General features: G+C 54.6%; 1 protein-coding gene across 1 annotated transcript in view; it reads right to left on the reverse strand.

Annotated features, from left to right (window-relative positions):
- Positions 1-2042: 2042 nt before the first annotated feature.
- The window catches only part of LOC133360125 (ras-specific guanine nucleotide-releasing factor RalGPS1-like), an 82517-nt gene continuing 70536 nt past the window's right edge, over positions 2043-14023 (reverse strand). The window contains exons 10-15 of the mRNA XM_061578710.1: positions 13015-13096; positions 12563-12706; positions 10625-10717; positions 8700-8805; positions 6377-6468; positions 2043-4186 (exon numbers count right to left, since the gene is read on the reverse strand). Of these exons, the coding sequence (XP_061434694.1) occupies positions 4157-4186; positions 6377-6468; positions 8700-8805; positions 10625-10717; positions 12563-12706; positions 13015-13096 (547 nt within the window). The 3' untranslated portion in view covers positions 2043-4156. The remainder of the gene's footprint in view (positions 4187-6376; positions 6469-8699; positions 8806-10624; positions 10718-12562; positions 12707-13014; positions 13097-14023) is intronic.

Genomic DNA, 14023 nt, shown 5'->3' on the forward strand with positions numbered 1-14023 from the left:
TCTGTGAGTCTCTGAGTCGCTGGTAGCCAGGGCTGAGTCTCTCTCTGCGAGTCGTGTGCAGGGCAAGGCGAGCTCAAGCACGTGCCAGAAAAATAACGAGCGTTCATCTACTCCCATGACATTTGATCAAATGTCTGAACAACGGTGGGACTCTGAATGGGAACTCATCCAAAGAACGAGCGGATTCACCGCTCCAAGACAGCCCAGATACTTTTCTGATCACCCTGCACACACGTGATACGAGCATTGTGTGTTTCTGTGTTTGCCCGCTTATGTGTACAAGTGTGTACGTGTTAGTGTTTGTGTGTGTGCTTGCATGCTTATGCGTTTGTGTATGTCTGTGTACGTGTGTAGATGTGTATGTGTGTATGTATGTGCTGTGTATTGTGTGTGTACGTGTGTGTATACGTGTGTGTATACGTGTGTGTACGTGTGTATATGTGTGTACGTGTGTACGTGTGTATGTGTACGTGTGTTTGTGTGTATGTGCTGTGTATTATGTGTGTACGTGTATGTGTGTGTATGTGTGTGTATACGTGTGTACGTGTGTGTGAGGTGACCAAGGTTCGATTCCCGCTCACGGCCAACACCGGTTACGATCATCTGAACCGGTCCTGGGCCTCCTCTAGGTCGACTCGGCCTCAAATGAGTACCTGGTGTGGTGTGTAAACATCGCCACTGGGGAGACAAAGGCGGTTGGGCGTGGTGCTGGCCACCCACCCCCTCGTGTACCGTTCCGGCCTTCGTAGGTGCTCGCTAACAGCACTTGCCCCTACAGCCTGTTAAGGCTATACGGGGGATCTTTGTGTATGTATGTGTGTGTGTGCGTGTGTGTGCGTGTGTGCGTGTGCACGTGTGTGTGTGTATAGGTCCATGCGTTTTTTCCCCCCCATAGGTTAGGCAGCAAAAAACGTAGCTAGTTTCCCCGTGAGGGAAAGTGGTTTCATCCCAATAAACAAATCGAAGAAATAAATTAAACTTTAACGAACGCTAATTTAGAAGAAAAAAAAAAATTACAATGCGGAGAACAGAGCGATGAATAAAAGTTAACGCGAAAAACAGAATGGGTTACCAAAACGCAAAACGGGCTAAGTCGGCGAATTCAACGACAAACCACAAACAGGCCTCAAGGTTAACACTGACGGATCAAACAATTTCAAAAAACATAAACCCAACATGGGCTAAATAAAGCGGAACGAAAATCGGCAAAAAGGTAAAAAAAGAAACAAGGAAAGTTAAGGGGGTAAGGGGGGGGGGCCGCACGAGCAGCAGCTGCAATCGCCGCCCCCCCCCGCCCCCCTGACCGGCCGCTAGAGGAAGGGCCTCTCCCGTGAGAACGTCGCTCTGGAGGGCGTCCTCCTCCTCCTCCTCGTCAACTCTTCCAACGCCTCCCGGAAGACGGTGGCGGGCGGTGTGGAGGGTGGGAACGGGCTCGGTGGGTTGACCGCCACCCGCACTTGAAGCTCACCGCACGTGCGAGCGAGGGGGCGAGCGAGGGATGAGAGTGGGGCGAGCGAGGGGGCGAGCGAGGGGGCGAGCGAGGGGGCGAGCGAGGGGGCGAGCAAGGGGGCGAGCGAGGGGGCGAGCGAGCGGCCTGTGGCCATGACCCCCGACTACGGTCACAAGCCCCCCTCCGCGTACGTGACGGAGAGATTCTGCGCCATCCGACCGGCCGCTCCCCCCCCACCACCCCGCTCTATCCGCCGTGCTTGCTGACCGGCGCGGTGGTGGCGTCAGACGAGAAATGATAACGATTCTAGATTTGAAGCTTTCGTGACTGCAAGGATTCGTACTCGGTAAAGTGACGTGGGTAAAAAAAAATGAAATTTAAATTAATAAGAATAAAATAATAAAAATCACGACGTTTCTTCGGAGGCAACACAAGTCTCCGTCATCAGGTGGGACCGTCACAGCCAGATTTGCTGCATCGATTGATATAAAGGATGATGGCAGATGGTCAGCAAATCTGGCTGTGACGGTCCCACCTGATGACGGAGACTTGTGTTGCCTCCGAAGAAACGTCGTGATTTTTTATTATTTTATTTTTATTAATTTAAATTTAATTTTTGACCTACGTGACTTTACCGAAAAAACTAACAAATTGATAACGACAACAACAATCGACAGGGAAGTGGGGTGCCGCGTCTCCCGAGTCAGCTATCTCGCAAGAGACGCTTCGCAACGAAGAAGGGAAACCCGCTCGCGATGCGACAATGGCACCGTGTTGACACGCCGGGGTGGGCGGGCGGGGGGGGAGTCGACTCGTTTGAGGCCGAATCAATCTAGGAGAGGCCCAGGACCGGCTTAGATGATCGTAAACCGGTGTTGGGCGTTGGCCGCAAGCGGGAATTGGAACTCGGGCTTGCCGGGATTCGGAGCGCAGCGCGCTAACCGCTGCGCCACCGCTCCCCCCCACTCCACGCTCTTGCGCGCACGCACGCAATTGCCGAGTTGTTAAGTCGCACGCCCAACTTTTACTTTAAAATATCGGGTGGTGGTGGTGGGGGGTGGGGGGTGGGGCAGAGGTCGCAATCAGGTACCCGATACCCGTACCCGATCCGATACCCGGCTACCCGTACCCAGCCGGGTACGGGTAGCCGGGTAGCCGTTTGCGACCCTGGTGCGGCCGGCTACGGGTAGGCCGTGAGTCACTGGTGAGTAGCCGTTTGTCACTCATTACGGGTAAGGGTACAGGTAGGGAACGGCTACCCATACCCCGCCGGGTACGGGTACGGGTACCCATTTGCGACCCTGGTGCGGCCGGGTACGGGTAAGGAATCAAAACCCATTTGTGACCTCTGGCGTGGGGGGGAGGGAAACGTGCAGCATCTCACGATCCGGAGAACACGGTAACAACTTCTTAAGATTTTCCGACAATTTGCACGGGAGGTAAAGGCGCGGCCCTGCAATTGCCGGCTCCGACGCTGGCCGAAGGTTCGCTCTGGGAGAGCCCGTCGCGCGTGTGCGTGGTCTACTACTGGACATCTGTGAGAGGCAAAAAAAAAGAAACAAAAAAAATCTTCACAGCTCACCAGATTTCTCCCAGGACAAATAACGCGATTCTGATTCTCTTCCCCCACCTCTTCCGCGCAGTTCCCAGACGATCTCCGAAGAGGTGCAGGTTTACCCACGCCACTCCGCGCCACGCCCCGTCGTTCCGCGTGACCCGGCCGATTTGACTCGGCGGTGGCGAATCGCTTTGCGGTGTCCAGAGAGGGATCCGTGAGGCTTTTCCCCGACCATCCGACGACGGGGGAGACGGAGTGCCGGTCCGTCGCCCCCCCGACGGCTTCGCACGCAAAATGTCGCCCGCTCGATTCCGGAAGGACACGGTGGGTCGTCGCCACGCGTCCGAGTTGCACGTTTGCAGTTGAAATCTTTTGTCGGTGTTTTTTTTTCTAGGTCTCCCCCCCCCATTGACCAGGACGTCTCGGGGGCTTGGGTTTCATGCTTCCGTGCGTTATCATCCACGTGTCGTCTTCCACGTGTTAATCATGTTTTCCATATGTTATCCATGTGTTGTGTACCATGTGTTGCTGTCTTCCATGTGTCGTCTTCCACGTGTCTTCCATGTGTTGCCTCCCAAGTGTTACCCATGTGTTGTTGACCACGTGCTATCCATGTGTTGTTGATCACGTGTTACCCATGTGTTGTTGCCCACGTGATACCCATGTGTTGTTGACCACGTGATACCCATGTGTTGTTGACCACGTGATACCCATGTGTTGTTGATCACGTGTTACCCATGTGTTGTTGACCACGTGATACCCATGTGTTGTTGACCACGTGTTACCCATGTGTTGTTGACCACGTGTTACCCATGTGTTGTTGACCACGTGATACCCATGTGTTGTTGATCACGTGATACCCATGTGTTGTTGATCACGTGTTACCCATGTGTTGTTGACCACGTGATACCCATGTGTTGTTGACCACGTGATACCCATGTGTTGTTGATCACGTGATACCCATGTGTTGTTGATCACGTGTTACCCATGTGTTGTTGACCACGTGATACCCATGTGTTGTTGACCACGTGATACCCATGTGTTGTTGATCACGTGATACCCATGTGTTGTTGATCACGTGCTATCCCCAGGTAAATGGCATTCTCCATCGCGCTGCCGTTCCCCCAACCGGATCGTTGCAGTCGGCTTCACTCGAACGACATGAGGTTTGCCGGCACCTGCAAAGCGTCGCAGAAAAAAAAAACACTCGGTCACTCAGCCGTCACTCAGCCGGGAACCAACGGTCGGTGACGCCAGTTGTCTAACCGTCACCCGGCACAAGTGAATGGTGAAACGTATGAACACGGCATACATACGCGAGTCCACACCAATGAACATGTGCAATACTGTACACACAGGCGTGTGCGTGCGTGTGCGTGTGTGCCTTTGCATGCAAAGGCTGATGTAAAGGTCTGTGAGCTGACAGAGCATTGAACGTTCCTTATGAACCTCTGTTAATTGCCCTGCACGGCATCATTGGCCCATAATCAGTCCGGCACCTCTGATTAGCCTGGTTGGCTACGTACAATGCAAAAGAAGTTCAACATGCACACATATTGCCCATAGACTCAACACTGCCCATAGACTCAACACTGCCCTTATACTCAACACTGCCCATAGACTCAACACTGCCCATATACTCAACACTGCCCATAGACTCAACACTGCCCATATACTCAACACTGCCCATAGACTCAACACTGCCCATATACTCAACACTGCCCATAGACTCAACACTGCCCATAGACTCAACACTGCCATAGACTCAACACTGCCCATAGACTCAACACTGCCCATAGACTCAACACTGCCCATAGACTCAACACTGCCCATAGACTCAACACTGCCCATAGACTCAACACTGCCCATAGACTCAACACTGCCCATAGACTCAACACTGCCCATAGACTCAACACTGCCCATAGACTCAACACTACCCATAGACTCAACACTACCCATAGACTCAACACTACCCATAGACTCAACACTGCCCATAGACTCAACACTGCCCATAGACTCAACACTACCCATAGACTCAACACTGCCCATAGACTCAACACTGCCCATAGACTCAACACTGCCCATAGACTCAACACTGCCCATAGACTCAACACTGCCCATAGACTCAACACTGCCCATAGACTCAACACTGCCCATAGACTCAACACTGCCCATAGACTCAACACTGCCCATAGACTCAACACTACCCATAGACTCAACACTAGCCCATAGACTCACCACTGCCCATAGACTCAACACTAGCCCATAGACTCAACACTGCCCATAGACTCAACACTGCCCATAGACTCAACACTACCCATAGACTCAACACTACCCATAGACTCAACACTGCCCATAGACTCAACACTGCCCATAGACTCAACACTGCCCATAGACTCAACACTACCCATAGACTCAACACTGCCCATAGACTCAACACTGCCCATAGACTCAACACTACCCATAGACTCAACACTACCCATAGACTCAACACTGCCCATAGACTCAACACTGCCCATAGACTCAACACTACCCATAGACTCAACACTGCCCATAGACTCAACACTACCCATAGACCCTGCCTCTCCCGAAGGTAGGACCCCCCCCCCCCCCCCCACCACGAGCCACGCCCCACCCGCCACCGCCCGAACAAGCGGCACGCCGAGAGGCCTCGACGATTTTCACGTTCCTCCGATCGGCTGGGTGAAAGCAACGAGCGACGACGATCGGGACAAGGCAAAGATTTGCACGCAGCGGACGCGACGAATCCAGTTGTCTCACCGCATCTCACCGCATCTCACCGCATCTCACCGCATCTCACCGCATCTCACCGCATCTCACCGCATCTCACCGCGTCTCACCGCGTCTCTAGCCCAGGGGTTACCGCCCCACGCGCACCGGTGGGCGGCTGCCACTGTGCAGCTCAATACGAACGCGCGTAGAGGAGGGGGGTGGGGGGTGGGGGCGACGTTGCCGCAAGGCTTTTCCCAAACGAGTAGGTTTCGGTGCGACCCGTCGCATCTCGGTCAAATCGGTGGCCGTGACGCCGACGCACGCTGCGGCCTTTCTACGCCCGGCGTTTACCGTCAACGCTCCCCCCGCTGCCGGATTAACCAGGACGGCCGCCACTGCAGCAGCGCGGTGGACTGGGCGGTGGACCGAGCGGTGGACTGGGCGGTGAAATGAGCGGAGGACCGAGCGGTGAAACGAGTGGTGGACTGGGCGGTGGACTGAGCGGTGGACCGAGCGGTGAAATGAGCGGTGGACCGAGCGGTGAAACGAGTGGTCGACCGGGCAGTGAAATGAGTGGTGGACTGAGCGGTGGACCGAGCGGTGGACCGGGTGTTGAACCGGGCGGTGGAGTTCACCTGCGGACGGTTGCTCTTGCAGGAGCTGTCCAGGTGCCTGTGCCAGAGGTGAGCGTTGAGCCTCGTCCCCGCCTGGAACTTGTACGAGTTGCCTGCAGGGGATGACAGCGACGACGACGACGACGATGACGCCACAGCGGGAAGAGACAGAGCGGTGAGGGGGGGCCATGGGGGGCACGGCGGTGAGGGGGGCACGGTGGCACCTCTAACTAGAGGGAATGAGAGAGCACCTCTCCCCAGGGCTAGCCGGCCTTCTCTCCCACGCTGGCCAGCACACCTCCCTCTTGAACAACGGGTGGCACTACCCACACGTTTCACCTCGCCGCACGCGGTGACCCTGCCCATCGACTTCACCGCGGTGCACACCCATGGGGGGGTTGGTGGGTAGGTAGGAGTGGGTAGGAGGAGTGGGTAGGGGTGGGTGGGGTTGGTTAGGGGTGAGTGGGTGGATAGGTAGGGGTCGATGGGTAGGGGTTAGGGTGGATGGGTAGGTGTGGGTGGGTGGGGTTGGGTTGGTGGATGGGTAGGGGTGGGTGGGTGGGTAGGTGGAGTTGGTTAGGGGTGGGTGGGTGTAAGAGGTGAGTAGGTGGATGGTTGGTTGGGGGTGGGTGGGGTTGGGTTGGTGGATGGGTAGGGGTGGGTGGGTGGATGGGTAGGGGTGGGTGGGGGTGGGTAGGGGTGGGTGGGTAGGTAGGGATTATGGTGAATGGGTGGATGGGTGGGTGGGTGGATAGGGGTGGGTTGGAGGAGTGGGTAGGTGGAGTTGGTTAGGGGTGGGCAGGTGGATGGGTAAGAGGTGAGTAGGTGGATGGGTGGGTGGGGGTGGGTGAGGGTGGGTGGGGTTTGTTAGGGGTGAGTGCTTGGATGGCTAGGGGTCGATGGGTAGGGGTTAGGGTGGATGGGTAGGTGTGGGTGGGTGGGTGGGTAGAGGTGGGTGGATGGAGTTGGGTAGGAATGGGTGGGTAGATGGTTAGGGTGGGGACGGTAGGGGTGGGTGGTTGATTATGGTGGATGGGTGGGTGGGTAGGGGTGGATGGATAGTAGGTGGGTAGATAGGGGTGGGTTGGATGAAAAGTGGGTGGATGTGTGTGTGGGGGGGAGTGGGGGGGGGGATCTCCGGATCGCGATTCCCCGGGCGTGCTGATCACCGCAGCGGCTTGGCTTGCCGTGCATCGTCAAAACCGCCCGCTGCTCTGGCATTCAACGGTTCCTTCTGTGCCGAGTTTTGGCCCACCGTCTACCCACGGAACACATCCCGACGGCTGCGACGAGGTCGTAGGGTCAAAGCCCCGGGGGCTTTGACCCTACGACCTCGGCTATCTCGAGGGAAAGAGCTCGCAATGGCCGTGCCAAGAACATCGAGAAAGCATCTGGGGTCAGACCACCGCAGATTAAGTGCCTCTCCTCCCACGGAGTTCATCAATGGATGTTTAGTAGTAGGTTTTTACCCTTTAAACTGGTACAAAACTGACACCTTTATACAAGGCATCATGTTTGCAATAACCACAACACAAGTAGTCAAAATGCAAACAAAAAGAAACAACTCTGTTTGCATTTTGACTGCTTGTGTTGTGGTTATTGCAAACATGATGCCTTGTATAAAGGTTTTTATTACTTCCCTTCTACGTGACTTTACCGAAAGAACCAAGAAGATGAATTCCTGCAGTCACGAAAGCTTTAAATCGAAAAATTGTATAAAGGTGTCAGTTTTGTACCAGTTTAAAGGGTAAAAACCTATTACTATATTTTGCCACTGGTAAAGGAGATGTCTCATAGTGCAATGGACGTTCGTCAGAGTGAATGAGAACATCACCCGAGGTCCCGGGGGGTCATTCGTGCCCCCGAGTCTTTAAGTGTCTCGACAAAAAATAAAAATGGGCTCACATATAATCGCCATGTTGGGATCATGAGGGAACACACCCCCCTAAGGTGGTACGGCTAGGTTCAAGCCTTGGGACTCGGTGCCACTTTGAAGACCCTAACGGCTATTGAGAGCGATGCCGATGTTCCACATCCGAGCGTTTTGGTCCTTGGAGACACTCGGCCGGCACACCTGAGAACCAAGCTTCAAACCCTGGGCCTGGCCATCTTTGACGGCTCATAATAGCCACGAATCACTGCGAGTCTGGGTTCGACCCCTGTGGATGGGTGCCTTGCTTGCGAGCCAGCGACGCCGAGAACCCGGGTTCGAGCGCCCGTGGTCTGGGCTTCCCGTCGTCTTGTGAGCCAGAGACACACACCCCGCGCGCCCGAGTTCGATCTTCGGCTCTGGCCGTCCCGGGGGGGATGCGATGCGAGCGTTGCTGCGGCCGCTGCCGCTCACCTCGCTCCGAGTCGGTGAGTTGGAAGACGTCCGGGTGCTCGGGAAGGTCGGGCAAAACCGACATCCAGCCCAGCACGGAGACCACCTTGCACGGCACCGACTTAAACTGCACGGGTGGCACGAAGACACCTGATGAGTTAATTAGTTAATGATGACGTCACCCTGCTGCTGCTGCTGCTCTATTTAAGGCCTAGATCAAGTTCAAGTTCATTTATTTTGTGTAGCCCTGTGAGCCATTCGGCTCTTGAATCGGGTGCAACCGCAACAAACAAAAACATGAACCAGAAAACATCTTAAAGTGGCCAAGTGACTATGCGCAAACAGAAAATCCACGAATAGACAGCAAAACATTGCCGAAAAAGCACCGTACACCAACGCTGTGTGCAAAAATCCCAGTGGGATGCAAGTCAAACAACAACAACAACCACAAGACAACTTAGATTAAGGCCATCAGTCTAACTCTGTACTACAACAAACATGGCCAACGAATTTGCCCGATGATGCTGGATGCAATTACCAGCGAAACGTCGTACTCAAATTGTAAATGTTGTGGTTTCACGCTTCAACACACCGGTGGGCTAAAGCAGTGAACTATTTTGTCTTTTGTCAACGTGACACTTTTTTACTGATTGGCTGTGTTGGGTGGTGGAGGGTTACGACACATTCATAAATAACGAGGACAAAGATCCCGTCCGACAGCCTCGAACAACAGACTCCGTTGGGAGCAAGCGGCGCCTACGAAGGTACTCGCCGTGACAGGTAACGCGCTTAAGGCTGAGTCGACCTCGGGGAAGCCCACGTCCCGGTACAAATATTTCGATGCCGGTTGCTCGGGTCGCCTGGGTTCGTAGCGTAGGGCGCGACCCGCAACCCTGCCGCTCCCGCGTTTATACGAAGACAAAGTTCCCCTGTGTAGCCTTAACAGACTGCTGGGGCAAGTGCTGTTAGCGAGTAGTACCTATGAAGGCCGGCACGGCACACGTGACGGTGGGTGGCCAGCACCGCGCCCGGCCGCCTTCGTCTCCCCAGTGGCGATGTTTACACACCGCACCAGGAACTCATTTAAGTTTGAGTCAACCTAGGAGAGGCCCAGGACTGGTTCAGATAATCGCCACTGGTGTTGGGTCTATGGGTAGTGTTGGGTCTATGGGTAGTGTTGAGTCTATGGGCAGTGTTGAGTCTATGGGCAGTGTTGAGTCTATGAGCAGTGTTGAGTCTATGGGCAGTGAGTCTATGGGCAGTGTTGAGTCTATGGGCAGTGTTGAGGCTATGAGCAGTGTTGAGTCTATGGGCAGTGTTGAGTCTATGGGCAGTGTTGAGTCTATGGGCAGTGTTGAGTCTATGGGCAGTGTTGAGTCTATGGGCAGTGTTGAGTCTATGGGCAGTGTTGAGTCTATGGGTAGTGTTGAGTCTATGGGCAGTGTTGAGTCTATGGGCAGTGTTGAGTCTATGGGCAGTGTTGAGTCTATGGGCAGTGTTGAGTCTATGGGCAGTGTTGAGTCTATGGGCAGTGTTGAGTCTATGGGTAGTGTTGAATCTATGGGCAGTGTTGAGTCTATGGGCAGTGTTGAGTCTATGGGCGGTGTTGAGTCTATGGGTAGTGTTGAGTCTATGGGCGGTGTTGAGTCTATGGGTAGTGTTGAGTCTATGGGCGGTGTTGAGTCTATGGGTAGTGTTGAGTCTATGGGCGGTGTTGAGTCTATGGGTAGTGTTGAGTCTATGGGTTGTGTTGAGTCTATGGGTAGTGTTGAGTCTATGGGTAGTGTTGAGTCTATGGGTAGTGTTGAGTCTATGGGTTGTGTGTATGTTGAACACACATTGAGCCGGATGCTGCCGAGGTGTTGGGTTTGAGTACGGGGTCACAGCTAGGGGGAGTAGGTAGGTGAGGGTGGTGGTGAGGTGGGTGGTGGGGGGGGGTAACGTACGTGCTTCCTCTCGGTGGCCTTGAGAGCCTTGGAGGGGTAGTAGATGAGCAGCGAGCCGCTGAGGGCCACCCAGAACCGCGTCCATGATGACAGCTACACACAGACAAAGATCCCCCCCCACCCGGCATAGCCTTCAACACACTGTTGGGGCAAGTGGCGGCGCCTACGAAGGCCGGCACTGCGCACGAAGGGAGCGGGTGGGCAGCGCCACGCCCGGCGGCTACGTACGATGTGAATGAAGTTCAACATACGCACATACACACTGCACATAGACTCAACACTGCCCATAGACTCAACACTGCCCATAGACTCAACACTGCCCATAGACTCAACACTGCCCATAGACTCAACACTGCCCATAGACTCAACACTGCCCATAGACCCAACACTGCCCATAGACTCAACACTGCCCATAGACTCAACACTACCCATAGACTCAACACTACCCATGGACTCAACACTGCCCATAGACTCAACACTGCCCATAGACTCAACACTGCTCATAGACTCAACAGTGCCCATAGACTCAACACTGCCCATAGACTCAACACTGCCCATAGACTCAACACTGCCCATAGACTCAACACTACCCATAGACTCAACACTGCCATAGACTCAACACTGCCCATAGACTCAACACTACCATAGACTCAACACTGCCCATAGACTCAACACTGCCCATAGACTCAACACTGCCCATAGACTCAACACTACCCATCGACTCAACACTGCCCATAGACTCAACACTACCCATCGACTCAACACTGCCCATAGACTCAACACTACCCATAGACTCAACACTACCCATAAACTCAACACTGCCCATAGACTCAACACCGCCCATAGACTCAACACCGCCCATAGACTCAACACTGCCCATAGACTCAACACTACCCATCGACTCAACACTGCCCTTAGACTCAACACTACCCATAGACTCAACACTACCCATAAACTCAACACTGCCCATAGACTCAACACTACCCATAGACTCAACACCGCCCATAGACTCAACACTGCCCATAGACTCAACACTACCCATAGACTCAACACTACCCATAGACTCAACACTGCCCATAGACTCAACACTGCCCATAGACTCAACACTGCCCATAGACTCAACACTACCCATAGACTCAACACTGCCCATAGACTCAACACTGCCCATAGGACTCAACACTGCCCATAGACTCAACACTGCCCATAGACTCAACACTGCCCATAGACTCAACACTGCCCATAGACTCACACTGCCCATAGACCTCAACACTGCCATAGACTCAACACTGCCCATAGCTAACACTGCCCATAGACTCAACACTGCCCATAGACTCAACACTGCCCATAGACTCAACACTGCCCATAGACTCAACACTGCCCATAGACTCAACACTGCCCATAGACTCAACACTGCCCATAGACTCAACACTGCCCATAGACTCAACACTGCCCATAGACTCAACACTGCCCATAGACTCAACACTGCCCATAGACTCAACACTGCCCATAGACTCAACACTGCCCATAGACTCAACACTGCCCATAGACTCAACACTGCCCATAGACTCAACACTGCCCATAGACTCAACACTGCCCATAGACTCAACACTGCCCATAGACTCAACACTGCCCATAGACTCAACACTGCCCATAGACTCAACACTGCCCATAGACTCAACACTACCCATAGACTCAACACTGCCCATAGACTCAACACTGCCCATAGACTCAACACTGCCCATAGACTCAACTCTACCCATAGACTCAACACTGCCCATAGACTCAACACTACCCATAGACTCAACACTGCCCATAGACTCAACACTGCCCATAGACTCAACACTGTCCATAGACTCCACACGCGGTCCACAGCCGTCCATCGCACGCAGCAAGCAGGGCCACGCTGGGCTGACGAAGGAGGGCGGGGAGCGGTCTTACCGCCGGCTTGCGCCCATCCTTGAGCAGGGTCTTCCTCTTGAGCGCTCCCTCGATGGTGACGGCGCCGGCCGCCGGGCTGGTCACCCCCGACAGCGGAGTGGCGGGGGAACTGCAGGGGACACAGAGACAACTTGTATTTAAGAGCTTGCATCTTGAATCGCTGCCTCACTTGATGCAGCAAATCTGGCTGTGACGGTCCCACCTGATGACGGAGACTTGTGTTGCCTCCGAAACGTCGTGATTTATTATTTTATTTATTAATTTGAATTACATTTTTTACCTACGTGACTTTACCGAAAGAACTAAGAGTAGGAATCCTTGCAGTCACGAAAGCTTCAAATCTAGAATTAGAACAGAGACAACTTTTTAAAATTCCTTTTTTTTCAGTCAGGCCTGGGCCCCGGGCCAGATTCGAATTGCCCTACGAGGCCGGCGTACGAACGCTTCGCTACCGGGTCAGCTCGGCAAATGGCCGGTGGGAAACCATCCGGGGCTCTGCGCCGGCTCGGCTCGGATGCGCCAGGGGAAAAGCGGCTGTTGGCGTTCGGACGGGCGGCGGCCCCGGTTCACGAGCACGTCCGCCGCGTGGGAAGACCACGAGCTCCAAAATTCGTGGTCAGAGTTCGAATCGGCCTCTCCATTCATTCGCCCACTCCGTGTGAGGACGGCAAAACGAGCACCGCTTCCTGCGGGGGTGGAGCAGTGCGGCGTAGCGGTTTCGCGCGCCGAGCTACCAAGAACAGCGCAGACGCGAGTTCAACTCCCGGCCACGGCTAGCAACCGGTGGGGGACGCCGGTTCGCTCCTAACGCCACAGCAGGGCCCAACCGGGCAAACGTCGCCCGCTCGCAAATCCCCCACGATTCCCACCACCACCGCCGCCGCTTCCCCGCCGAGCACCCTCTGGGCGGTACAGCGAGCGGGACGGCGAGAGCAGGCGGCGTTCCGTTTCTGCCGCGGTCGTCGTGGAAGCAAGAGGAGGCCACGGGGGGGGGGGGGGGGGGGGTGGGGCGGGAGTGCAAGGGCACACGACTGACACGGCCACCGTCGCTGCCGAAACCGTTGGCGCGCACGGGGGTGGGGGTGGGAACTGTGTGAGGGTTTAGCCGAGGTTAAGAGCCACGGTGTTGGCCCACGTTGCAGACCCAGTGGTACCGTGAAGGAGTTTGGTAATCGCGGGGGGGGGGGGGGTGTAAGGAGGAGGAGCGGCGGACAGATGATTAGTTTCAATCTCCACGCAGACGTTTAAAGGAAGATGCTGCCCGGTTCTTAATTCCAACCAGGCAAAGTGGCTGAGACCCATAGACTCACACAGAGATCCGTAGACTAACATGCCAACCAGGCAATGTGCCTGAGACCCATAGACTTACACAGAGATCCGTAGACTAACATGCCAACCAGGCAATGTGGCTGAGACCCATAGACTCACACAGAGATCCGTAGACTAACATGCCAACCAGGC

Source organism: Lethenteron reissneri, chromosome 67, assembly GCF_015708825.2.
Source record: "Lethenteron reissneri isolate LAM-NWPU_2019-01 chromosome 67, ASM1570882v1, whole genome shotgun sequence".
Classification (NCBI taxonomy): Eukaryota; Metazoa; Chordata; class Hyperoartia; order Petromyzontiformes; family Petromyzontidae; genus Lethenteron; species Lethenteron reissneri.